This window comes from Corvus moneduloides, chromosome 8 (genome assembly GCF_009650955.1).
Source record: "Corvus moneduloides isolate bCorMon1 chromosome 8, bCorMon1.pri, whole genome shotgun sequence".
Classification (NCBI taxonomy): Eukaryota; Metazoa; Chordata; class Aves; order Passeriformes; family Corvidae; genus Corvus; species Corvus moneduloides.
The window spans coordinates 18,153,376-18,180,065 of record NC_045483.1 but is presented as its reverse complement, the minus strand read 5'-3'; the positions used below and the strand labels follow the sequence as shown (position 1 = coordinate 18,180,065).

Below are 26,690 nucleotides of genomic sequence, written 5' to 3'. Positions count from 1 at the left end.
TCCAGAGAAGACCCAGCCAAGGAGGTGGGGTGGCCTCTGAACACCTGCTGCCCCAGGCCTCCCCTGTGTGTGTGCCTAAGGGAGAGGAGCTGAGCTGCTCAGGCTCACAGTCCTGTGGCTTCTTCGTAGCCCGCTGCTTTTGCTTCTCTGGAAGGATGTGCTGAAGGAGCTGAATGCCTCCTTCATTGCAAATGTCAAGGTTTGCTGAGAAAAATGATGACTGAAAATGATGGTTAAGCAGATGGTTTAAATTTTTGCGTCGCCTTTCTCTGCGGTTTCTCTGTCAGCTTCTCTTCTGCCACTGAAAAGAGGGGAGGAAAATGAAACACAGCCGCTTCCCTAGAGAAATGAAAAATTATTCTATGAACATTTTTTAATCAGCTTGCTTTTTATCAAGAAAATATGATGGATTTTAGCAAGAGAGGCAAAGAGTGGGAAAAAGCCTGCAGCTAATTCAAATTTGGACACCAAAATGTTGAAAGGAACACGTGTTTAACTGGCTTTTTTTCATTAGATTGAAGGATATAAATGTGCAGCACAAAAATTTATTGTCTCAGCAAATTCAGCTGAATTTTATTTTTTATGTCTACAAGGAGACAAACCTGCTGAAGGGAGAAATACAGGCTTTTCAGCAAAGCCCCATCCCATCTGAGTTTGCAGTTGGGCGAAACTATGAGCTCCTTGGGCAAGGGCAACTGCACAGCAGTTAGCCAGAGGACATGTCTGCTCTTGCTGTAGCCAGTCAGCCATTTGGTGAATGTAATGCAACTGGAACATACTGCAAGTTGTGTTTTTGGGGAAACCTGCAGTCACTGACCTGCAGCCTCAGGCTGAAGAAGTACTGTGATTCTTGGCATCCTGAACCACTAAGATACACTGGTGTGGCTGGTATCATAAAGGTAAAGGCACAAATCTGTTTTTTTCCACTTGTGTGTGGAGATTGGAGTGGCAAAGAAGAAGGAAGTTTGACAAGAATCGGCATGAGGGACACTTTGATGCTGTGAGACAGGTGGACCTTGTAGTTACAGTTATCTCTAGACCCTTGCCTCAGAGAGCCGTCTGTATGTCTGGCTCAGGCAGGACACCATCTCCACTGGGCCATGCATGATCTACATCACAGTGCTGCCCTATCAGATGGCAGTTTCCAGCTGGTGTTGATAGAGCTGGCTCCTGGGACCAGGAGATTTAGTGCCCTTTCTAGATATCACAGACAAAATGAAGGTTCCTTTGAACTAGGTGCCCTGACACAGATGCAAATGCAAGTATGTGGGAGACATATCTTTTTGTTTGTTTTTTTTTTTCCTAGACTAGGGGGAAGAGGACAAAGAAGGATTTTTCTTCCTGTTTTTGTAGGTGGAGGCACAGTGCAAAGTGGTTTTTAGTATAAACAACCCAGACTGACAGAGTGTTGTGGCACTGTTTCTTACTATGTTAACTGTATGCTTGTCTTTACCCCTTGAGTTATTTTTACTACAGATAATTTGGTTACATCTGTTTTGCTCCAGTGAAGCAGAAATTAAATGGGTGGGCGTCTTGAAACTGGACTTTCAGACCCATCAGCAGTTAGTGAAGAATGAAAAAGAGAAATGGTACTTCCTCTGCTGTGACTCTCCTAACTGTGTGTCTGCTTGAGTCCTGACATCATCTAGTGAGGAGGTACTACTGTATTGGGAAGATCCCTGGGAAATAAACCTCTCTGATCAAACAGCATGGGGAGGCTGCTGCAAATGACCTTTTGTGCTTTTAAAGTGGCAGTAAAAGGGTGGAAATGGAGCACATTTAGGTGCTGAGTTAGGAAGTTCTGAGTTAGGAAGTCGAAAACAGTGATATTCTCTCTGAGTTGGTATTAATATTCTTTTCTTGGTCTCTCTGCTTCTGCCATTCATCTCACCAGTGTGGGATTGGCTAGATTGCAGCTGGAAGCATATCAGCTGATATGTGAATGGCCTCCAGCAGGAAAGTAGTGGATGTGTTGGCACAGAGTTTCACAGGCTGTGTGAGCTTGCTCAGCCTGTGCTGAGAGCTGCCAGAGGCCCCACAGCCACACCAGTGCAGCACTGAGCTGTTAGTGGCTCTGGGACTCACTGAAGTGGCCAAATGCAACACTCACTGGAGCTGCCCTGAATGTGCACAGCTCAGTGTGACTTTGCATGTTCTTGGAAAACACCCTGTAAATTATACTTAGTTTAGCTAATGCTTTCCAATACCTGGTCAGTTTAGAGGCTACTATATGTATAGACTGGAGCAGAGTATTTTCCTTGGGATCTGAGGCATATTTCTGTTTGCAGCAAAGCTAGAGTTTTGTTTAAATCCTGGTATAATGTGTAAAGGGATAAACTAAACCCATGATATTGCTGCTGCCTATAGTTCAGTACAATACAATTCCACTGTAAGAGATGAGAACAGTCCTCTGTGTGCCAGCAACACCACTGCATCAAGAGAGGTCTCCGTGGTGTACAGGCAATTGCTGTCCCATCTTACGACTCATTGGGAGTCTTCAGCCTGGATTAGCTGTGCTTTATCCAGCAACGTTGCAGATGAGTTGGAAGAGAAAGTTCTTCTGGATGCTTTTTCAAGCATTTGAGTAAAGCAGATGTTAACAGAAAACAGATGGCTTTAACCACCTAGGTTAGAGTCCCCTCAGGTTTCAGTCACTGTAAGGCCATGATCCCATTGATTCTCAAGGTCACCATAAAATTGCTGGGGAGAAGCAGTTGGAAACACTTGAATTTCCTGTGTAAAAATGTTTAAACTCCACTTCCCCTTAAAAAAACATTGTAAAGCCTTTCAGATGTGTTAAGGAGAACAAAAAAGCAACTAGACAACTGAGAAGTAATCTTCTCTCAAGCCCATAGCTAATCAAGGTTCATTTATGTTGTCAGTGAGCTTACAGTGCTTCTTTGCCTCTTGATCTGAGCAGCTGCCTTGACCATTTTAGTAGGGAAGTCAGGGACGCAGCATTCCCCTCACCATTCAAATGTGTTTATTTTAAGGGTGGAGCATTTGAGGAAGGACTATGACTGTTGCCTGACTTTGGGCATAGATTGTTGCATGGACAGCATGAGCTTTGTGGTGCTGTATTCCTGTAGTAGTTTTGTAAACCTTAAATTTAAAACCAAAATGAAATAAATCCCACTCCCCTTCCCCCTTGTGCATATGGTACAGAGGGGGAAATACCTAGTTACCCTTGATGCAGGGAGAAGAATGCTATGCCTTCCAGGTTTGTGTGTTAGCTGAGCTGTTCTAAATTGCTTTGGGAGCTTGATGGGTCCTGAGCTGTGGTTCATTTGCTTTTCACTTCTGCTTTCCTCAGGAAGTAAGTGCAGCAGCTAATCAGGTGATTCACAGTGGAAAGTTTAAAGAGCAGAGCGGGAGCTGCTGCATACACCAACATGCATAGGAGGACAGAAGCAGCAACATTCATTTCTCTGGATATGGTTATTGACTGCAACAGCAGCTGCCAGATCTAGGAGCCCAGGTATGTCAAGAGATTTTCTGTGAAAGCAGAAGGAACAGACTGTTAAATGTTGAGGGAACCTACAGTATTGGTTGCAACTTGTGTGTTATGATAGATTACTTTCAATTAGTGAAGGTTTCAGTCAAAGTTCACCCTAAACTGCAGTATGAAGACAGCTTTCCTTAGGAAGTAGTGGAATCCCCGTTTTTAGCATTTACAATTACGAGCTGTCGTAACTGTGCTCATTAAACAGTCATCTTGGCTGCCAAAGAAAGAAAGGGAGTATAAAGGAGTATCACACTGGATTTTTGGGATGATCTGAGCTGTGTGTTTCTGATAGTCCACAGAATCCTGGTATTTAATAGTCAAGAAAAGTATATTAGGATAAAAAATACTTAAAGCAGATAGTCCTAGAACTAGGGGTCTGACATTTAGTCTCGTAAATCTCTTGTTATCAGAACAGTTGGATTAAATAAGGAGGCAAATTGTAGTCTTTATTTTATGTTCATGTACTTTTGGAGATAAAGATTTCCATGTACACCCAACTAACATTTTTTAAAGATACTTACTGTAAAAAGGGAACCAATTTTGGCCTGAATTTTGGTATGAAACTTGATTCTCTTTTGGTCTTGGTGCAAATTGGGATTTTTTAACTGAATGGGATCCTTCTATGAACTGCTCAGGGGGGTAATCACAGATAAATAGAATTAAAATGTCATTAAAAATCATGTTTGTTCAATTACTAATCTGTTAGTAACAGTATTGTGCTGGTCCTTATGGTTAGGCCTTTCTTCCCCTCTGTCTTTTCAGTCTGGAAAGATGTAGCCACATTGCAGTGTGATTTCACACAAGCTTTATTCAGAAAAAAGAGAAAATACATGATTAAGTTCCATTTTCTCTCTGTAGCCTGACACTACTTTCTGAATGATAGTATCAAAATTATTTGATAAATTTTCACTCTTAAGTCTTTTAAAATATTTATTATTTAGTGTTTACTTTTTGTATCATTGTGATACTTATCAAAAAGTATCTTATCAAATTTAACCAAGAATCAAACAAAAAACTTATCAAAACTGAAATAAGGTTACACTAAGGATCAGAACAAGTGGTGAAGTGTAGAAGAGAGACAACATATAAGACCTTTTCGAAATATCTAAGTTATCCTTCAGCATTCAAATATCTTTGGTGTTAACTCCACGATTTTGTGGTTGGTCTAGAAGAATAATTGTCCTCCAAGATGAAGAGAAAATTGAAAGGATTTAAAAGCCCTAATCAAATTGTAGATGCAAAAAAAGGCTGCTAGAAGTAATATTTAAAGCATATAGTGCAAGTGGAGTGAACAGACTAATATTGGAGGACTGATCTTTAGTCTAACATGCCTTTTGTAGTCTAGATAGTTGGAAAAAATAACGAGGAATATCATAATCCTCATTTTGCTTTCATGTATTTCTTGAGATTGAGTTCCATGTACACTTTAAATGTCTTACATAGCCTCTTACAATCTGATCTTCACTAATGAAGTTGTTTGTGAATATCTGGTTGTAAGAGTTTCTGTGGAGATGAGAGCTCTTTCATTACATGGATTCATAGAGTGAACACTTTTTGAGAGGCTATCCCTGCTTGCTTTAGCTGTGCCACCAACAAGAAAGGCCTTCTCAGTCAAGTATAAATAGAAAGAGAGAAAATTGGTTAACACATTTGCTGGCCCATGCAGTGCAGCTGAGGGAGTTGACCTTCTTCTGAGGCCAGTGTAACCATTTCATTTCACCTCACCATGATTTAGTGTCACCATTTGTAGAATGCTTCTGTAAAGAACCTTGGGGTTCTCTGTGCAGAAGACCAACATGAACGTAGGCACTGGAGTGAGTTACTTCTTATCATTGATTTAGGCTTAGCAGAGTAGCTTCCAAGGTCAGATCTCCTTGAGGAAGAGAATGGCTTTGCTATTTGGGGTGCAAGTTGAGCCTCACTGAAAATGTAACTGAACTATGCTCACCAAAGTCCCTAGAACAGCACCCAGGTTTTCTCAACCAACACACTTACAGCTTCAGGATGACTCAAGTGGGTCAAAATCCCACACCAGAGTTAAGTATAACATATGACAAATGTAACTCCCACACAGTCATGAGGAACAGAGTCTTCCTGTTTACTCTGTGCAGTCACCACACTTTTTCTGCTCATAGGGCTTATTGTCTTAGTAGGGATAATTAAGGAAAACAATAGCAGCAAAACACAAAATGTTGTTGAGATAGGAAATTCTAGACTGACTGTTCCTTGGGGACTGATCAAAATTACATAGGCCTCCATCTCCTAGCAAAGGACAGAGTCTGGGCTGTGGTAAAATAAGTTAGCCTGTGGTGTAGTGTGAAGAACCAGCGTTTCCATCTAAGCACAGGTGTCTTCTGGGACCACCATCTTGCTGCAGGTGGTGTGGTGTACAGTGACAAGATAAATGCCATTCCCTTCATCTCTGTGGTACAGAGCTTCTGCGGGAGCATGGAAGTGAAACTGGTTCATCTGGCATGGAGTGGGCAGAATGCAAGCAGTAAGCTAGCTGTGTAACTGATGGATGACGAAGGAAGAGAATCCCAAATGCAGTTTTAGTGTTGGCTCATAATTCTAAACCAGGCTCATAATACTGTCTTTATTTGTATGTATGTATGTATTGGTAGTGCAGATCTGACTCTGTTTTTTAGTTAGTTTGCTTTTCTGACATTTTTATTGAAATGGTGGAATGGCAATCAAAAAGATACTGTTAAGAAAGAATCTATTTCCTAGAAAAGAAGGTAAATTGGTGTTTTTCTTTGAGGGTAGTGATTTGTTAAAGACTCTTCTGGGCTCTTAAAAAATGATATATTTGTTAAGTAAAGTGAGCTACATTCATCTTGGTGACAACTCCCATCTGCCCAGACACACTGCCATAATTTGTCCTGTCATAGACTCCGGAGTAGTCAGACAATGACCTAGACTCCAATAAGCATATGGATGCCTTTGATGGAAACTGGAGAAGCCTGATCTCCGTTGGTGTAGGTGTTTTCATGATGTAGGCTTGGCATAGCAGGGTGAGCTCACAGAAGGCTGTGGCAAAGAAGTGGGGCTGAGTGACCCCACAGAACACTATGGAGGAAAACAGGGCTGTAAAGTAGATGAGAGGACTTGGGGTTGAGATTAGGGTACCAGAAGGATTCCTTGATGTGTACTGTAAGATGGACCCATTTTAAATTTGAAGGAAATGAGACTGCCAGAAGCACCATGCTCCTTCATTGAGGCATATCCACTTCAGTTTACAGGATCAGCAAAACAAGCAACGTTGTTGTGAAAATACCTATTGTCCAGAGCTGTACCTCTGGCACAAAGAAGAACTGAATGTTGCTGCCTCTTTGGGCCAGCACAGCCCTGTGGGGAATCCTTGGCTTTTCTACACAGCTACTATTCCAGACAGGGCTTCAGCCCCATGCCAGGTGGGGAATGTATCAGTGATGTGCAGCTAGGTTTAGCATCCATACTCAGTGAAATGTGTAACTTGGCTCTTGGCTAGTGCTCTTCTGTTGCAGATCTGCTGATGGTAATAGTTACAACTTGTTTTATAGTTGGATGACTGAACTGCAAGAGAGAGGATCTGGCTCAGTGGCAAAGCTGGGGCTGGAATCCAGATTTGCTGTGTGGTTTACTGGCTTGTTCTGCCAAAGCCCAGATGAGCTGTGTAGCACATGCACATGTCTCATGGAAGAGAGCTTTTTCATGCAATTGCAGAGTGGTATTGTTCTTGTCCAGGAACAGGGTGCTTTGCCATGAAAAGTGGAAAAGAGTCAATGACTGAGAGCGTTTCCGTATTTCTAAACTCTGACAGTTAAAACTGTCAGTGTCTCATTTCTTGGGAGAGTTGACTGGTAAGAGCTGTAAATAACACAGTATATTTATCTGGTCTCATGTCAGCATGGACAAAGCAGCTGAACTTGTGTGGCAGCTGGAGGACACATCTGACAAAGCAGGACAGCAACAGCAGAGCCCTGATGATGGAGACACAGCAGAAGCGCTGGAGCAGCCTGTACACAGCAAGGACGAGCTACCCCAGAGCCGTACCCTCCAGTGGGAGACTCTAGGAAAACAGTTTGTAGAATATGAGCAAGTGGCTCCATTTCTCATCCCAGAGGATCAACAAAGAAGGCTGCTGGAATTTCTTCCCCTCTTCTTAAAGGTTTGTTCTCTTTGTTGCCTTTGGTGCAGATGCTAATTTGAGTTTCTCTTCCCCTATCCATTCTGTGGTCACCCAAACAGCCAGTGTAGTTAATTAAAGCAGGATCCTTTTAGGTGATAAGTTCTTTCACTCCATTGGGAGCCTGGAGAAGAAGTTTCTTGTCCTCCTTTCATCTACCTAACCTGCTAGGTCAACATGAAAAAAGTACAGGGGGGGGCACTTCTTCACTTTCCTGAGTGGCTAAATTCTATCCTTGAAATCAAGGAGTGAGACAGCCATCTTGCAAAGTGAGTACCCTGTGAAGAGGTCTGCCTCATCTATGTTATTACTTAGTGGGGGCTGAGAACTTTCCTTCCCTGTTTCAGTCTGGGAAAATGTGGTTGTGGCATGCAGCCAGTTAGGGGAAATGCAGGTGTACAGTCTTAAGATGGAATTTTGGAGTTAATGACAATGCTGATGTCTAATTTTAGTGCTTGAGAGAGGATTTGGGTGAGAGATGAGGAAGCCATGGAGTGAGAAGAGGAAGGCCATATCGTGGGTGAGGGACACAGCTGAGAACTAGAACATTTTAGTTAGCAGCCTGCCCTACAGCTGCCATCAGCCAACGATTCTGAGACAAACATATTGAAAGGTGAAACTAGAAAAGCTCTGTAATGAATAGGAGCCTTATGGGTCGGTTTTCTTTGCTAGAGTCTGTGGAATATACAGGAAACTGTTTGAGTGGACCATACAGAGACAGAATGGCAGAGCATATGCTGAGTGAAGCAGAAAACCTGGCTTATCTTTAAATGTACTGTAGTGATCTACTAGTACAGAAGAATTGTTTTTCTCTTGGATTACCTTGGGTATTTATGGGTATTGAATCTGCATTTTTACACTCTCACTGTGCCTTTCAGAAAGAAAATAAAAACCCCTTTTTGGTGAAACCATATTTTACTGATAGCGTATTTCAGGTGTCTGTATTTTTGAGTTCTTAGTGCTCTTGGCGTGACCAAACTCAGATCCATCTATTCCCTACCTAGATGAGTTGGATTTCTAAAATAGAAGTCAGTGGATTGGTGAGGGAAAAAAATTAATGTATGGTCACTGTTTATGTGGAAGCATTGTGAGACATAAAAGGGGATACTCTGCATTTTGAACTGAGTGTGTAGGAAATCACTGTACTCAGGACTGTGAAATCTTTGGTATTCATGACAGTAAAGCAGGAATAACTTCCAGATAGTCATAAATATTTCACTCAGCTGGATGGAGCATGAATATTTGGAGCTTTTAAGTCCTGGTGCACTGTGAAATCAATGTAGATGCTTGTGTCAACGAACAGCATTGAAACTGGTGCAAACAATTGAGTTGTGGGTGGGACCTGGAAGTGCCTATGGTATAGAGTTTGCTGTGTTTGAGTACAAGCTTGCCCTGGTCCAAGGCAGTGCAGACAAAATGAGTGCAGGGGTCTGAAAAGACAGTGAATGTATAGCCTGGAGTCTCAGAAGTTGCCTTCTCATTAAATCTAAATGGTTCTACAGATATTTTATGTTTACTGAACAAAACTTTCACTTTTCACCACTTCCTCTCAACTTCTGGATTTATTAGCATAGAAGAGTGTCCCTCCCAAACCAAAGGCTATATTTGAAAAGAAGAACTGTTGCTCTCTGTATGAGCCTGTCACTGGGATCAAATCTCTCTTTGCAAATGGCATTATGTGTGCTGTGGTGGTCTTTTCTGTCTTGGGAGCTCACCACTGCTTTATCAGATCACCAAATTACTGGCTTTGCAAAGGGGTAGCATTCCTTTCTCAGCCTCCAAAGAATGCATGTCAAAGTCAGATAGGGGCTGATAATCTGACAGTTTTCTGTAGAGGAGCACCTCCTTTTTCTGTGGATCTGCTTTTAAAATGGCATGCTGAAAATTTCACTGTTGGGTTTTGGTTTTTTTCTGACACACCACCTCAACAGGTTACAACAGTTTTGTTTGGAATGAGAGCCATCTATTCTACTTCCCCCCGCCCCCCGTAGAGCTGTTTCCAGATCTCTTGTCTTCTTTCCTGACATGACCAAGCACCACACAGCCACTCACTCACCCTCCAATCAGTGAGATCAGGGAGAAAATCGGAAGAGTGAAAGAGAACACCATCACTGCAAACATCCCTTCCTTCCTCCTTGTTCCCCCACTTTATGTACTGAGCATGATGCCATCTGCTCTGGAATATCCCTTTGGTCAGTTGGGATCACCTGTCCTGGCTGTGTCTCCCCCCAGCCTCCTGACCAGTGTGGCAGGACTAAAAGGCCTTGGCTCTGTGTAAGCCCTGCTCAGGAATGACAACACATCTCTGTATTATCAGCCCTGTGTGCAACACAAATCTAAAACACAGCCACATACCAGCCACTGTGAAGAAAATTATCTCTCCCCCAGCTGAAACCAGCGCTGCACTTTCTCTTGAAGCTCCATTGAAAACATACATCCTTAATGTTTCTAAGGTATTAATTCATCCCAATGAACAGGCTTTGCTATAGAAGATAGTCTCTCTAAACTGCTTCCTGCTGTTTTTGTAAGCAATATATTGCAGGCTTTATGAGAAATTCTTCCATTAAGGTTTTCCTGCCTCAAACTTAAAATTAAATTGAAATTCTAAGATCTAAAGTTTCTGAGTCCTATTGCAGCTTTAGTTTTTGAATACCACGTAGTGAGCATGAAGTAAACAAATTGTGGTGAGATGAAATTATATATATCATCTTTAGATTTACTGGTCATTAACTAAGTATGAAAAGCAAGAATGCCTTTAATGTGGTGATGATTTTTTGGAGTGAAACTTTCAAAGGACTGAGAAAGTTGTTACTGAACAAGGGTGAGAAAAGTTATAAAATCTAGAAGTCTTGGGAATTAAAAATTGGACAGCAAAGCAGTAAATTCTCACATCACGATAAATAAGCAAATAAATTTTAGTACCAGTACTTTAGGGTTGAAGGACAGTTGTTGCCAGGAGGCAAGATGAGTATTGCTGAGGGACTGGCAATGTTGTATATATGCACATCCATGGTGAGTTTCCTTTCTTTAAGACTGAACTTCACAAGCCTTAGGGTTGTAGAAACTGATTTCCTGAATTGCAGTAATGCTTGCAAAAAGGGGATTTTGAATTCTCAAAGGAAACTTTGCTACTGAATATATTCATAATGGAGAAATGAATTTTTCATTATCTTAACACTTGACTTTGTGCCCTAAGAGTGAGATTCTTCCCCTCCACTTCTCTTAGATATGCTACTGGAGCTTTGCACTGCTTTATAGGCATTTAGGTCCAGAAGCGTGACTAGAGAGAGCATTTTGGCTCTGCATCATTGATTTAAGAGTACATTGTGGAGGATCTGGCCCTTAGCTTTTAGTCAGCATGTCCTTCCCCATACTACTTTTACTCCCTTCATATACCAGCCTTCTGCTGGCTTGGGGAAACACATCTCAGTTTGAGTTGTATGTGTTGCGAAGTTCTTACAGAAACTACCTCATTTCCTCTTGTTTAACAATGGACTCTGTGTGAGTCCTCTCCCTCCTTGGAAGATTTTTCTCTTGCTTTTCCTTCCCTGTTTCGATGGTGCAGATGGCAGTGCATCCTTGCCTTTTTGAGTGCTTTAGCTCTTACTCAGTTGGCTGGAGAGAGGGGTCACCAAGCAGGAGACTCCTGTGATGCGGAGGCTCGTTACTCACTGATGCTCCTTGACGTAGAAGGAAAAGGTGTGGGAGGGAAATGTCAGCCATCTGCTCATGATTCAGGCCTGGGCTGGGAGTCATTTTAATGTGCCTTCTGTGTCTTCCCTCTTGGTGCCTCAGAAAGTATCAGAACGTTCTTTTACGTGGCTGGCTTTTGAGCTAGCATCTCTCCATGAACCATGGAATAGGAAGGGCAGATGGTAACAGCAGACACAGGGATTTTGTGGCAGAATCTTAAACATGCAGAAACAGGTTTAAGAGGAAGAAAGAAAATCAGATTACATTGATACCATATTATTTGAGTTTCCCCCAAAGGCAGACATCCTGCAATGTAGTAGGTTGATATGCTTCCAGACATAGATCTTCTTTAGGCTCAGACATGAATATGAAATTAATGAGGTCTGTTCCTAAAGGACAGCATATTCTAAAGATTGGTGTCTGACCCTCAGGAAGAGCACCTACAAAATCGAATCAGAACATTAGTGGCCTGCTTTGTAGGGAGATGGACTAGTAGCATTGCTATGAACATTGGATTACTGGTCTCTGCTGTGCATGGTCTGAACTTCTAAAATTTATCCTGCTCTTTCTGTTAGCGGAAGAGTGACTATAGCAAGGCCTTTCTGAAGTGTTAAGAGGATGTTCCTCTTTGAGGAAGAGAGGCAGAAATATGTCACTACTTTCTTCTGTAAAAGGGCATAGCTTAATGACAAACATCGTATATTCTTAAGTGGCTGTGAGTTTCTTGTCACTGTGTTTGCCCAGCTTGCTTCTATTCTTTACAGATCTTCCCTCCCTTCTGCATCAGAGTTGGAGGAATTTGTGAATCTTGCTTCTGCAACTGAGTGTCTCTGAAAGTAACTTACGGTCAAAATCTGAAAAAATTAGTTTGTTTTTAATATTATTGATTGATGAAAATTATTAATAGATGCACTGTGCAGTTGCATTTCACTCCTGTAGCACAGAAAGAAGAGTTGGGGGCATTTTGCTTATTGACTGCAGTAAAATTAAGTCAAAAGTAGGTGCTTGCCTGATTACTGAGAGATGATTGATGCTATCTCCACAAGCTACCATCTGTGATGAAAGAAAAGAAATTGAAAGCAATGGTAGGGAAGGAAAAAATATTTGTGGAGGATCTTCATTTACAAAGAGTTGCGCTGATTTCTTGGCAGAAAGTATTATGGGGTGTCTGATCCAATTTTTTTAGGAGAACATATGTCATTTTTATTCCTTTCATCATTGGGGCTTACAGCGTGATTTTTCAGAGCTTCTTAAAGAAGGAGACTTTCATAAAGAAAATTTTTCAAGGTTGCTGAGGACAGAGGAATCTCAGACTGGTCTTCAGAGGTGAATACTGAACTATTACGAAAACATAAATGTGTGTATCATCAGATGTTTTATATAAAAGAATTGGTACCTGATTCTCAGAGGCCCTTTGGGTGCAATAATATTAGTCTGCTGGAATATTTTCTTTATTTCTCTTTAATTTTTTTCCCCCGAAGGCAGGGCTAAGAAACAGTTAAGAGGGGTTTGTTTGTCCAACTCAGGGACTCTACAAGTCTTACTGTTGTTTATCTAATAAGTTTTGCACTTAATTGCTTGTCCATTCTTGAACAAGTAAATTATAAACATATTTATAAATTGTTTATAAACTTGTCTATAAATTTGTGTTTCTTCAGGGTGTTTGTCATGTTTTGAAAGGGACTAGAATAATTTTTGACACAAATAATTAGTGACAAAGGGTGTAACCAACATTTACATTGTTTGGATTGTTTTCGATGTAGAAAATACTGCAAAAGATCTCTAGTAGATGCATTACATTATTCAAAAGGTAGTTCCAGTTTGAATTCTCTATCTGTAGTGTCATACTCCTGCCTGTCTGGGAAATACTGCTAAATGGACTATACTGACTAGGGGGCGAATTTTGTAGCGCAATGTTAGCCTTATACTCGTTTGTTTATATTTATTAGTTTTTGTCAATCTACCAAAGATATGGTCTGTCAGAAAGACTTAACAGTTACCCTTGGATTTCAGGCCTGGGAACAGTCTGCTGGAGTAATCGTGTTCCCCAACATTCAGCTGTTAGCCAGTGAGGTTTCCAAGCTTCTGACTAAAGAAATTAAGAGGAACCTCAATGGCAAACCTGCAGGTAATGATCCCATACCATATCCACTGGATCCAGTTTTTCTGGAAACGTGTGTCTTTCAGCTGTCCTCTGTGCTGGAAATAAAGGGGGAACAGGAAAATGCTCTGTAGAAAGCCAGATATTTTAGTGGGTGCAAGCTAGCACTGGTTTGAGGTGATTGCACTGAAGATTTGGCCTTGTATGCCATGCCGATCTTGGGTTTGGAACTTTTGTAGCTGGAAGTGTGTAATGTATAATGCATGTAAGAGTTAAAGAGCAGGTTTTACACTATTCTGAGGAGCTTTCTTAAATGAGAAAAATATTGCTAGCCACACATGGCTTTCCTGGTGGCTGTTGTACATTGTTTGTGCTGTCAGCTGCCAGGCTTCGTGGATTGAGCTGGTATTCTCAGTGAAATTTCAGTTTGAAATGGGTAGTTTACATGAACTAAGCTTGACGGTGAATCAGTCATTTTATGTTTTTCTGTTCACTTTAGTGGACTCCTGCTACTGTAATTTTGTTAAATTTGTCAGATCTGTTAAGAAAGCATAAATGCAGCATTTTCATCTTTCACTAAGGAATTAAAGTTTAATGTTTTTGTGATAACAGAAGAAGCTCTTCTGTCTTTGGAGAAATTGCTGCAAAAGAAAGGGGAAGCAGGAGATGGCCATTTGCTCCTGAAATCGGTGTACCTGCTCTCACAGACTGACTTGGTAAGAGAAATTGCTATAAAGTGTATTTTCCCTTTTATTTCAGAGAAATTGTGTAGGCATCTCAGTGGAACACCCAGGTCTCAGTATTTGCATTATCTCTAATATTTTGAGCTTCAGCATGCCCAAGGTATACAGTTAGAGGACACAGCACCAGGTTTGTCGGCCAGGCTTTTCTAAGAGAGAGAAGTAAGCACTTCATGCTTTCAGAGACCTTTTTAGTTTTGATATCAGACAGCTGGTTTTTCTGATGCTTCTCTTCTTCCCCCCCCCGCCCCGTGTATCTTTTTGTGTATTCTTTGTCACTCCAGCATACATATCAAAAAGACGACTAGTAAGAATCTGTCTGGTAGTACAGTGGTTGGCTTTTCCATCCTGATAGCCTCTCACTTTGAAGCATAGAGTTTAACAAACTCTACTTGTACAGCCATCCCAAATGCAGACTGGCATCAGGAATGCAGACTGGCATCAGGAGTACAGCCTGCTGATGGGCACCTGTGGGGTGTTTATCTGTGACATTTAGTTAAACAGTCTTTCTTATTAAAAGACACAAAAAAAAATCTTACTGTCAGCTTATAATGGATATATTCTGTGTCATAAGGAGCTCTATAAAATTATATATATAGCTAGTCACAACATGAAGTATCTGATGAGATTTTGTGTTTTTCACAGATTTAAGATGTTGTCATTTTTTGTAGCACACATACTCACAAAACTTCATATCACAAACCTCATTCCTCTGTTAGTTTGGTGCTGATTTTTGTCATGATTACTGCGTGCCAAGCACACAGACTAGGACTTCTCTGGAAGCTCTATGCAGCCATAATGAAGATGGGAAGAAAATAAGTGTTGGGAAACGCTGTGAAGAAACTGTCAACTTGCATTTATAAAACCTGTAATTAGAAGTGTGTGTGCAGTTATTGAATATGTTAAAGAGTGAAGGCGTTATAGCTAAACTGCTGCTATGCCGAGTCAGGGAGGGAATGGAGAATCCATGCTTTCAACATACCAGGCCTCTATAGCTGCAGGGTGTCCTGGAAATTAATGGTAAGGGGGAACACTCTGCCCCTGGCCTTACTGCTGGTTCAACTGCTAGTTAGTTTGCAGGTTGTGTGCTTCACTGACTGTAGGTCTCCATATGCAGGACATAGTATTTCTGCCAAAGCTGTAGTTCAGCTGGAGCAGGAAGTCCTGGGAGCAGCTACAGCAATACACAGTGCATTTACTTCTGCCAAGTGGATTTTACAGCTGTGCTATGTGACTGCCAGTCCCGTGTGCCCTAGAGCACTCATGAGGATAAAATGCTCAAGTAGGTCTTTCCTCTGCCATGACTATTCTCAGTGTGTAGAAACACAAGGAAACTGTGGTCAGCTTCTGGAGGGACTGATCTTTATTTTGCCTGCTTAGAGGACTATATGGAACATCATTGGATCTGGACTTCCAGCTGCTCTGATGCAGTGCCTCTACCTTTTCTTTACTGTCCCTCTGAAGAAAACTAGTGATGATGGAGAGACAAGTGAGGATGATGCCCAAACTCAGGAGATGCTTGTTAAGGTGAGATGTGCATTTGGGGTTCATTTGCCCTGGGTACTCAGATGTTCACTTAGGCTCTTAGCTGTCCATTTCATTCAAACTGCCAAAAAACCTGTACATTTGGACTGAAAACCATTGAATAAGCATCAGGAGCCACATAAAACATATAACCTATATCTTACATTTTTATTAAACAAAACAACATGACTTTAAGTGGGAAAAATCCGTTAAGAATATCTTAATGGTAGTTTTCCTTGTTCATTTCACTGCATCCTTTCTCCTGGCACTAGTATCAAACTTACAGTCTCCTTCCTCAATGGATTTTTCTTCCTCTCCTGGGTGTTTCTAAAGGAGTTGTAGCTGATGTTTGTCTGCTTTTCAGATAATGCTTAACATGTACAAAGAAGAACAAGGTGTAGAGGAACTTCTGGCAGCTGATAAGCTTCAGTCTTTAATCATAGCAACTGCTTCTCTCTGGGACCAGTGCAGCCACTCATGGAAAGTACCTACAGGCCGTGTGCTAAGAACAATTTCAAAGGCTCAGACCAAAAACAGCATTGTGTACCTACAAGGTTTGGTTTAGTAAATTTGCTTCTCCTTTCCTTATAGCTCCCCTGAAAATGAATTTTATCAAAAAGAGTCTCCTCAGGATAAATTTTTATCCCTACATCATCCAGTAGTCAACTGCAAAGCATGGGCTCTTGACTTAGTAGAGAGGAGCTTTATTTAGCACTGATAGCCATCTGGAAACTGAAGGGTTTTTTACACAGAAAACCCCCAAATTACAGGCAAGAGCTAATCCCGTTTGATCACACTGACGTAGGCAAGGGGAGATGTATTATGTTTTTTCTTAAGTTATGTGACTCAATCTGTGGGCCTGAGACTCGTGAACACTAAATACAAGGCTGGGGGCACTGTCAGAGTAATGGTATCTTTTGGGACAACATCACAGTTGGTTAAGTAATCATTTCTTTCTAGGCTTTATTAGTTTAAGCAATTTTTTTTCTAATTAAGAAGTGCAAAGGCCAGAAGTCTCAATTTCTTAGAAGTGAAAAAATAGTTTTATAATGCACAAAATAATATCAGTATTCCATGTCATGGAGTAAACACATATAGATATTTTTCTTTTTTAAAATGAAAATTTGGCTTCCTGTGTAAGATGGAAAGAACAATTTGGACATTTTGAAGCTGCCCTGGAAGGACTGGCCATGAGATTAGACAAGAAAATAAGCTTCATTCCTTAGAGCAAAATGTGTGTACCCCATTACATATGCTTCATTGAGCAAATTAATCTGTGAACTCTGTACAGAATGTGTGATTGACTTAGTAGGAGACAATTAAATCTGTTAGTCTCTGCTTACCTTGTACTCAGACAGCTGGATTCACTGTCTATGAATTTTGGTGAGTTGGAGGTTGAAAGCTTATACTCCTGAGATTAAATCAGTTTCTGGGAGTTAAGCAAGGAAATGCATGTATACTGTAAAGCCAGCAATGCTCTTCCTGTAGCTTCTGAAATGAGTGTGATATTCATATATCCTTTTTTCTTTTCTTTGTAGAAAAAGAGTTAACTGATTCCTATTTTACTGGGAAATAACTTGTCAAATTAGTTTCATTTTTGTTAGTAACTTTAAACTTGTTTGACTGTCAGTTTGTAAATACCTGCTGTATTTTTTTTTTTTCACAGCTGTGGACTGCATTAAAATAGCTATTCAGCAACTCTTTACACTGGCTGATACTCTACCTGCTTGTGATGTGTGTGAAGCTGCTAGTATTGTGTTGTGCTTTGTGAAAGATTCTTACCCTGTATCATCAGCTTTATTAACAGAATTTGAAAATAATGATGGCTACCAGCTCCTGCTAAAAATTTTAGTCAGGTAAGAGAGGCTCTTAGTAGGCTTCTAGAGGATGGTAAAACTAAATTTTCAAAATGCATAGCGGTCTCTTAAAATAAGAATCATATAGGTAATCCTGTGGCCATGCAAAGCATTTCTGTACTAGGAATGGAAACAGTACATAACTTTTTCTACTTAAACCATTACAGAAGGAGAACAGTATAGGAGAAGTTAGTTTGCAGGTGGGATAGGGACTTTTTGAACACAAGACAAAAGTTCTTCATCAATTAGTATTACAGAGGATGTAGGTCAGAGATATTTGTCTCAGTTAAAGTGAGCTTTTAGTCCAGGAATGCAGTCAGGTTGGGAGGGAAACACTATCTCCTTGCTGTGCAAAAACAAGCAAACAAAACCCACCCAAACTTAAATCTGAAATGTTTACATTCTTCAGAAGCAAGATGAGTATAAACATATCAGGAAAAATCCCCACTAGTTATCCTAATCCAAAGTTCAAAGAAGAATCTGTTACTCTCCTTGTCAGCTTGTGTTGTCTCACTAGGCTGGGTTTCTTTAATATCATTTGAAGAGAGCATTTCCAGATCTTTGTTTCCATTCTGGCTTTGACTATTCTTGTCCTCTTTCTCCAACACTTGTGAAAACTTTGGTCCCTGAACAAAGACTGGGTGGGGAGGGTATTTTGTAATTTGGATCTAGAGGATTGCAAATTCTATCATGAAGTCAAAAATATCTGTAAGTGACTATGGCTGCTCATGATTTTTGAATGGCACAAAATTATTAAATTATGATTGGAAAAAAAATTGTGGTTTTCTGGCAGTGTTTTCTTTAGTTACCAGAGACTGTCTAGATTTCCCTTATAAATAAACTGTGTTGAGATGCATATTTCTGATTAAATTCTAGCCATATAAGGGCAGAAAACACGGGATCTTTTTCAGTAAGGGCCATGAATGTCCCCATCCTTTTCAACTGATGTCACTAGGCAGGAGAGACAGAAATAACAGATGCTCAGGGCTTCAGATTAGTCTTCGTTCCCAGCATATGCTGGCATAAAGGGATAGATGGAGACCTTCCTTCCAGAATGTTTTGTGTGAGCAGGTATCCTCTTCTCTGATGCTTAGAACTTTTTCTTCAGGTAGAAGAACCTTGCTAATAGCATTCTTTGAAAGAGAGCATTTGGTCTCTTTTTTCTCTTTCTTGTTTACATGAAACCAGAACATTTTGTTCTGTTTTCTTCCGAGATTTTTCTAGCCTAACAGTACCAATCTATTTCTCTGCCACTAACCCGTGCCCAGGTGATGCACTTTTCCTTAATAACTGACCCATCTGAGCAGTACAGAATAAGATGATGTGATAAGCAGCTCTCTGTCCTTTGACAGACTCTCACTTCAGTCTATGAGCCATGGCAAATCTTGGTTACATTTCAAATCATTACAAATCCTGGTTAAGTATTTCCTTACTTAGGAGAGACATGCCATCTTCATGTCTGGTTCACAAAGCTCAGGCAGTACAATAATTTTCCCTTCCTCAGGGCTGAAATTTTTTGTTATTTATCTCAGATAGCAAGTCCCTTTTCTTGCCAACCATATGCTCACCTTTTAATATGAAGTGTCTGCTTTAATTATTTGAATTCTCACAAAGTTTAAATTTTTATTCCCCAAACCAGGCTTTTTTTTTTATTTAGCTTTTTCTTTTTTTTTCAAGGACAAATAACTGGACTAAGTTAAAACACTTATCTTCTTTTGTTCATAAGACTGTCAGTGTCACTTCAGTCTGTAGGTTTTGTCCTGATTCAGAGTGTGTCACCATGGTGTGGATTATCCTGTGCAGCGCCTATGTGCTCTGTACTTGATGATGTATCCAAAGAGTCTGTATAATTAAGATATGAACATATGACTGTCCCAAGTTTTGTTCCTAGATGCGAGGGTTTGCAACAAAATGAAGGAGATCCCTATCTGGATGAGATCCTGGACATGCTGACTTGCCTTACAACCTGTGGAAAAACTGAACTGAAAGTTTCTGGCAATATCGTACACCCGCAATTGCCACACTTTGATTTTGAACGGACACAGTCTTCTGGTACTGTATATATCTATATATATATACATGCACATGTGGGTGGCTAGGTGGGTCATTGAAAAATGAAGCTCTATTCATTTTGTTTCTTAATATGGAGGAAGGAGTATGATGTGGCATCTTCAGATCTATGTGCTAGTGCTGCAGGAGCCTGAATGCCACCTACCTCAAACGGAAATGCCCATGTCAGTTCTAGGGTCTGATCCAAGCTCAAGATTATGCCTCTCAATCATGTCTGGATTATGCCTCCATCCCTCATGTCTGTTGCTCTTATTTCCACTTTCAGACATGAGCTAACATTATAGTTATGGTGCTTGCAGGCTTAAATAGCACTCATGTAAAATTGGGTTTTTTTCCCCACAGGAATGACAGTGAAAAACCTCCAGCCTTTTCAGGTGTTGCAATCCATTTTCCAGAGAAGTAATGATCAGCACCTGTGTGGAAGAATCTTGGCAGCAATTGGTACCATATGGGCTTGGGACAGAGTGAATTTCTTTCTTCTGGAATGGACACTGCAACCTATCAACCAATTTACTGACATAATTCATTTCAAACCACACCCAGTCCAAGTCCAGTTCTTCAGACTGGTGGAGTCCATAGTCCTAGACCTGTCCTATGTCCCCCATGAGATTTTGAAGAAGGTTCAGTATTTGATCAAGGAAAATATAGTGCCATTCTGCACCTTAACAGCTCTTCAGTGCCTTCTCAGCATGACCCAGAAGGACCTGTTATTTAGTGATATTTTCCGTGACTCTGGGCTCTTAGGCCTACTGCTGGCACTTTTGAGGAAGGAAGCCAAGATCCTGAGGAAGTCAGGTACAACTTACTGCCACTCACAATGACCACTGAAGTAGGCAGATCAACAGGAATGAATAATCTCTTTCTATGATAAATTTATATATTTTATATACTGAGTAGCTAGATTTTATCTTCAAGCCAACTGGCCTAAATTTGACACATTAAGCTGGGTCCTCTCTGAAATCTTTGCTATTTTTTGTTCTGGTCACTAGCCTGAACAGCTCTGGGCTATTCTTCACTAGTGTATGATGAATTATTATGGGTGGTACCCTTCAACCCACACTTTTAAACAGGTCTTAGTTTGGGGCTCTCTAGAATGCCAGCTGGAGGTTGGAGCAAGAAAAGTTTTCCACAGTGCTTATTCCTCTGACAGTAACACCTTAATCCTGAGGACTGGTGATAGAAAACAGTTTATTGAACTTTGGCCATATGTTCCCCACAATTGCTACCACTCATTGTGATGTGACAGAGTTATCTCCTAGTATAGAAACAGGAAGGTGATACCCCTAGTTTGGTAACTGTGGAGTACAGCTAACTTAGGAGACAGACTCACATTATTTAAAGGTTTATAACTACTATTTTAATGAAAGAAAAAGGCATCATAGTGTTTTCTGTGCTATATGAGTTGGGAAATGCCTTTAAATTTCAGTGCAAGAGTCATTTATTGAAGGAGAAGAGACACAAGGTACTAGGAATAACTTCTGATGCAGTAAGCATACTTGAATTATTTATACACAACAGAAGGAATATGAATTACAACAGAAATTCTAGAGTGCAGACATCCATCAACTGCAAGGACACTTAGATTTGGGTTCTCGATATCAGAGAACCAGGATTTTGCACAAGAATGCTTAGATAAGGATTGTCAAGATAAATACCAAGGTTCTTGGAAACTTGTCTTCTGATTATGAGCTGGTACATAGGGTCTTTCTTCTGTCTTTGCATTTATTTCACTGCTTTAGATAATGTGGTGATAAAAATTTTACAGAATGAGTGATTGAATGGCTATATAATTTGTAAATTTAGACACACAGGTGAAGAGAGACAAGTGAGAAGAAATTATTGCTACTTCCCTCTCTTGGTTTCCAGAAATTTAGCCTGGAAACTCTTGACTTTTAGATCTTAAAATAACTTACCATACGCTGTCTGATCCTGTTTGCCTTTGAACATGCAGGATATTTCTGATCTTGGCTTTTAGATTAGGTATTTAATGTCTCTCTGTTGCTATAATATTTTACCACTTCATAGCTCATAATCTATCCTGTTCTTTTGTTTATCTGTGTTCCTACTAGATACCACTAGACAGGTAAATCTGCACCATCTGGGAAGTGAAAACACTCCTATTAGCAGTACTGCCTGTAGTTATGAAGGAGATACGGGCTGTAGAGCAAGAATCAGACCTGTGTTTCCCAAAACCAGACTAGACCCTGACAAATAGGCAATGACATGTCTGTATTTTGTTGCTTGTTTTTAGGTTTCAAGTAGCCAGTAAGTAATACTTGAGAGAAGCTAGAATTTGCTGGAGAACTGTTTTTCCATTTTGGCTAAATATATTTTAGCTACAGTTGCCCATTTCTTGTATATTGTAATATTACTTTTAACATACTGACAGCTGGAACTCACCTGCCTGGTCTGAAAGAAGGCACTGAGAAGGAATTAAATGTTGTGATGCTGAAGATGGTGGCTGCCCTTACAGCGAGGTCTGTGAGGAACACGGGTAAGGAAACATATGACTGCATTACCTTCGTGATATTTGGTGGTAGGTGGCCATGGTTTTAAGGAGCACCAAAATATTTTCTGACTTTGGTGCTTCAGTCAAAAATGGAGGACAAAAGCTAAAGTTAGGGATAACTGTGTTACACTAGGAAGAAATGTGACAAAGGTATTCTCATCCTGCATAATGAGCTTTGTCCCAGTCCACTTGTTTCCTTGATCCATGTGCATACTCCTGAAGTGTTTATATAGGATGTACAAACTTAGCTTCTGGAAAAAATGTGTGTGTACTTGACTCTTGTGTATTGTTTGTTCATCCAGATTTTCTTCCATCATTTCTGTTACTTGAAATCTTGATTGGATCAGGTGCATGCTGAGTAACACTCTTATATTACTGTTATACCTAGGAAGTCTGTGTGTAGGGAATCTTGTGGAACATAGTACAGGAGTGAACTCTAGTGAATACTGGAATCCACTCAATTAACTCTGAAATCCTAGAATCATCATGTTTGTAGTATCTTGCACAGTGTAAAGGTCTTTTCAGAAACCATCAAAAAGTTCCCTTCCTAAATGAAAAAGATGCTTAAGCTGAAAACTAAGGTGTCTTTTCCTTTTCATTCATTATTGTATTGGGAAGCTGTCATCTCTGATGATTAGAAACCATGGACACCCAGTCATTTTATCCCTAGTTGTTCTTGTGCCATTCAGTTTGTGTCATCTTTAGCTTAACCAGCTGCTCTCCTTACCTGTCCTGCTGTATTTGTAGAAATGTGGCACTTCACACCAACACTGAAAATCTGCCTGTAAAAACTATGAGCAAAGGATAGTTTAACTAACAAATGATAATATATTTGTCCCTAGTTGTTCTGAAGGACTACGGAATGGTGCCATATATCAAGATATTTTTGGATGATGAGTGCTACAGGAGTGCTACTCTCAGCATCCTGGAACAGCTATCAGTCATCAATTATGAAGAATATATGAGCATTATTATTGGGGCCCTCTGTTCTTCCACTCAATGGGAACTGCATCTGAAACTAGATCTGCTGAAGGTAATTAATGTAGCTATCACTTGGGCATTGTTTTCTTGGGAACTCTCTTTTTTTCAAGATGGCAAGAGCAGAGGAAAAAAGAGCCATAGGCAAGCTCTGGATTATGGTAACTTGAGCACTTTGATTTTTAGCAATGCATGTGTGGTCAATACCTTCACTCAGTATCAGATTACAAAGTATTTTGAAGACTTAAATAGTAATGCAGGAGGGAGAAATGGAAATGCTAAAGGTACAATTGTATGAACAGTTCTGTGTAATGTGACAGAGAAAGGAGAAACAAATGGGAATGAAAGTGGATATGTGGAGAGAGGATGTCAGATGTGAAGGAGTGAGATTGGAAGAGCCAGGGTAGGCATGAGATGAACAGCTTCATTCTGATAAGTTTCCATGGTTGAAACTTTGCTGTCCTTAATTTTGTCATTTCTCACAAACACTAGTATCATGTAAAAAGAGATGAGGCAATGGAAAGGAAGAACTTTATGAATGCTTGGAGAAAGAAATTAGAACTAGTCATAGCCTCTATTGACCCCAGAGTGTCTGATCCCTAAGCAATGAAACAGAGGAAAGAATCGCTGTGCTTTATTTTGGTTTAGGTCATAGGCATCCAGTTGAAAAGCAGCAGTGTTGTAAGCACTGATTTTAAAATTTCATTCTACCTTCTCTATCAAGTGGGAATGGAATTAACTTTTCTGTACAATATAGCAACTGCTTCTGTGATAAAAGAACCATATTACTTAAAAAAAAATTAAAGAACAAAGTTTATAGCTTTCATTTGACAATTTGAAACAGTAAACTTTAACAATACCTGTGGAAAAGTTGAGTATGGTGTCCAAACTAATATGAAAATAAATGCAACTTCAGTGTCTAATTTTGACAAATGATAACTGTATTAAAGCATAATGTAAGCAAATGAATTTATTTTGTTTATCCATTGGGACTGTGATTGTGTTACACACAAATTCAGATTGATTTGCTAATGTATATTTAGCTGTTAAAGCCTGAGCCCAAATGCAATTAGCACTGCTGTATTCCAGTGTGACACGTGGACAATTATGAGGAATAACAAATAATGGAATGTGCGAAATAAATTCTGTTAGCAGTAACTGAGTTAGGGGGTTTCCAGCAGACATCAGTTTTATAGATTCAAGACAGAGGAATACTAACTCATAGGCGATTAAATTCTAACTGAGTTAAAGCTGGAGGAAATGTGTTTACTGTTGACCTTCTCTGGAATGTGTTAAAGCCATCCTGGTAACTTCAACTCTAAGTTATTAAATTTACTCCCTGTTCAGAAGTCTCTGCCTGGTTTGATACATTATCATACAAAACTGAATGACAGTAATAGAGTTCCCCCTACCCCTTCAGTTCTGGCAACCCTTTCTCACAGTCCTAGATCCTGTTACAGGCAGATGTATTTCTCTTAGAAACTGTTCCTCTTAAGGAGGTTGTGAAGTAAAGCTCTTCCATTGGATATCTCTTGGGAGGGTCTATATGTAAAATTAACCCTTTCCAATGTGCAAAGGTACAGTATCAAATTTGAAAACTCCCTGTACAAAATTAATTGTGCGACACCTGAAAAGCTTGGGATCAATTATATTCAAATGCAGTAGACGGTTTCCTTGCAAGCTCCTTTTTCTCATCAATTTTACTTCCACAGCTCTTAATAACTTTTCAAGATTTGTTTTAAAATGGCAAGCCCATAGCATTCAAAATTGGCAAATTATTTAAGTTGGTTTTACGCATGTGTAATACTGTCAAGTGGCATTCACTTATAACCTGCTTTAAGCCTTTTGAGGTTAGATAAAATCTAATGACTTCATTGTCTTGAGATCTTACTTTTTATGGCTTTTTTCCTCTAAAGTATTGTGCAAACTTTAAAAATACCTCAGCTGAGAAAAGGTATTCTCGTCTTTCTTAATGAGGAGAGCCTGCTGCTTACAATATTCTTTGTGCCATCCTGAGTCACTGGTTTTTGGAAAGGTCCTTCTCAGTCATTTGAGCAAAAGTCTAGTGTGGGTTCTCACGTGCATTCAGGGCTGCAGGAAGACTTGTCTGTAGAGAGCTGTGCCTTCCTGCCAGTTTCTATATGAGGGTATTTACATTTAATCTTTACTTCCATTTATTTAGGGCAAAGGCAGGTTTCTTGAGAGAGTCTGAGAAGACTGATAAAAGAACAGCCAAAGATATGAAACTACCTCTGGCCAAACTGACTAGGATATGTAATGCAGGAAATTTGATTCCTTTGCTTCTTCCTGTGAGCACTGTTCCCCACCTGTCAGGCTGACTGCTTTAGCTGCTCCTAAGGGTGCTTCCAAATCTTGGTTGTATGATTCATTGGGTCTGTGGGGGAAGAGAGGAAGAGAAGTTGTGCAGTGATGACATTTATTTTGACCACCTTCCCCTCCCCCCTCCCCCCCCCACCAAAGAGTGAAATTTCAGTGAAAGAATTTCGGTGCAAACTTGGAATTTTAAAATATTCTAAAGCCTCTTTGTCCTTTGATTTAAGTGCTTCTTTTGTTTCCTTTCTTCCCAATGTTTGTAGTCACTCTTGAGGATATTGGAGAGTCCCAAGAGCCATTCAGCTTTCAGAACCTGCAGTGGATTCAATGGGCTCCTGTCCCTCCTCTCAGACATGGAAGGTGCGTTGCAGGACCCTCCATCTGGGCAGTGGACAGCAGTTGGACAGACTTGTATATTGGAGCTTGTTTTCTACACACTTCAGGGGATAACTGCAGCCCTGCACCTAGACCCTGTCAACAGCAACTTCTTCCAGAGGAATGGTCTCTTTGAAAAGATGGCAGAGGATCTCGGATCACTTGGATGCTTCTGGACACGAGAGGGAAGGCAAATTCCTGTGAGCCTTGAGAAGAAAAGGACATTTGCGGAATTCTTGGATGCAGTTTTCTGTTCTTCAGAACCTTTCCCAGCGTGGCTAAAGAACAGCATTTGGATTCTGAATTTTCTTGATCGTATGGTCAAAGGAACCCTCCACCAGGAAAGCTATTTTAAGGAGAGGAAGCCAGAGATGGGAGAAGAATCAAGAGATGATCAGGAGGCACCCCAAACTCAAGAAGAGCATCCTGTTGTTTTCAAAAGACCAGGCAACAAATTACCTGCCTCTACCTATATGCTGTGGGGAAACCCTGAAGAGAAGTAAGCTTTTATTTACTACAGAAAATATAGTACTAAGACTGGTATGTGCATTTTATATGGTAGTATACTGAGGTAAGGTGTGATAAACCTGCCAAGAGCTAACAAATCAGTTCTGTCCCAAGTCCCAGGCCTCCAGGCAACAGAAATCTATGCTTTTGGAAAGGTAAATGATGGTAGAAGTGGGGCATAAGGATTTAGTGCAGCAGTGGGACACACAGCCCCAAGAGCTGCAGAGTTTATGTTGGAGATTCTGACACCTGAAATGTGGGAGCAGGAATGGAGTCGAAGAACAAGGTTGCTGGGACTTAAAGCTTGTGCTTTAAGTTCACTGCTTGAAC

The 26,690-nt window shown here is 40.3% G+C and overlaps 1 protein-coding gene across 4 annotated transcripts in view; it reads left to right on the top strand.

Moving 5' to 3' along the window:
- The first annotated feature begins 3,350 nt into the window (after positions 1-3,350).
- The window catches only part of WDFY4 (WDFY family member 4), a 124,638-nt gene continuing 101,298 nt past the window's right edge, over positions 3,351-26,690 (top strand). For 2 of the 4 annotated variants that reach the window (XM_032115869.1, XM_032115868.1), the window contains exons 1-12: positions 3,362-3,478; positions 7,394-7,655; positions 13,380-13,494; positions 14,080-14,183; positions 15,588-15,734; positions 16,096-16,285; positions 17,398-17,587; positions 19,479-19,639; positions 20,000-20,452; positions 22,047-22,151; positions 23,009-23,199; positions 25,742-26,352. In XM_032115869.1, the coding sequence (XP_031971760.1) occupies positions 7,395-7,655; positions 13,380-13,494; positions 14,080-14,183; positions 15,588-15,734; positions 16,096-16,285; positions 17,398-17,587; positions 19,479-19,639; positions 20,000-20,452; positions 22,047-22,151; positions 23,009-23,199; positions 25,742-26,352 (2,528 nt within the window). In that variant the 5' untranslated portion in view covers positions 3,362-3,478; position 7,394. Of the gene's footprint in view, positions 3,479-7,393; positions 7,656-13,379; positions 13,495-14,079; positions 14,184-15,587; positions 15,735-16,095; positions 16,286-17,397; positions 17,588-19,478; positions 19,640-19,999; positions 20,453-22,046; positions 22,152-23,008; positions 23,200-25,741; positions 26,353-26,690 lie in introns of all 4 variants that reach the window. The other 2 variants (XM_032115871.1, XM_032115870.1) reach the window with 2 other exon arrangements.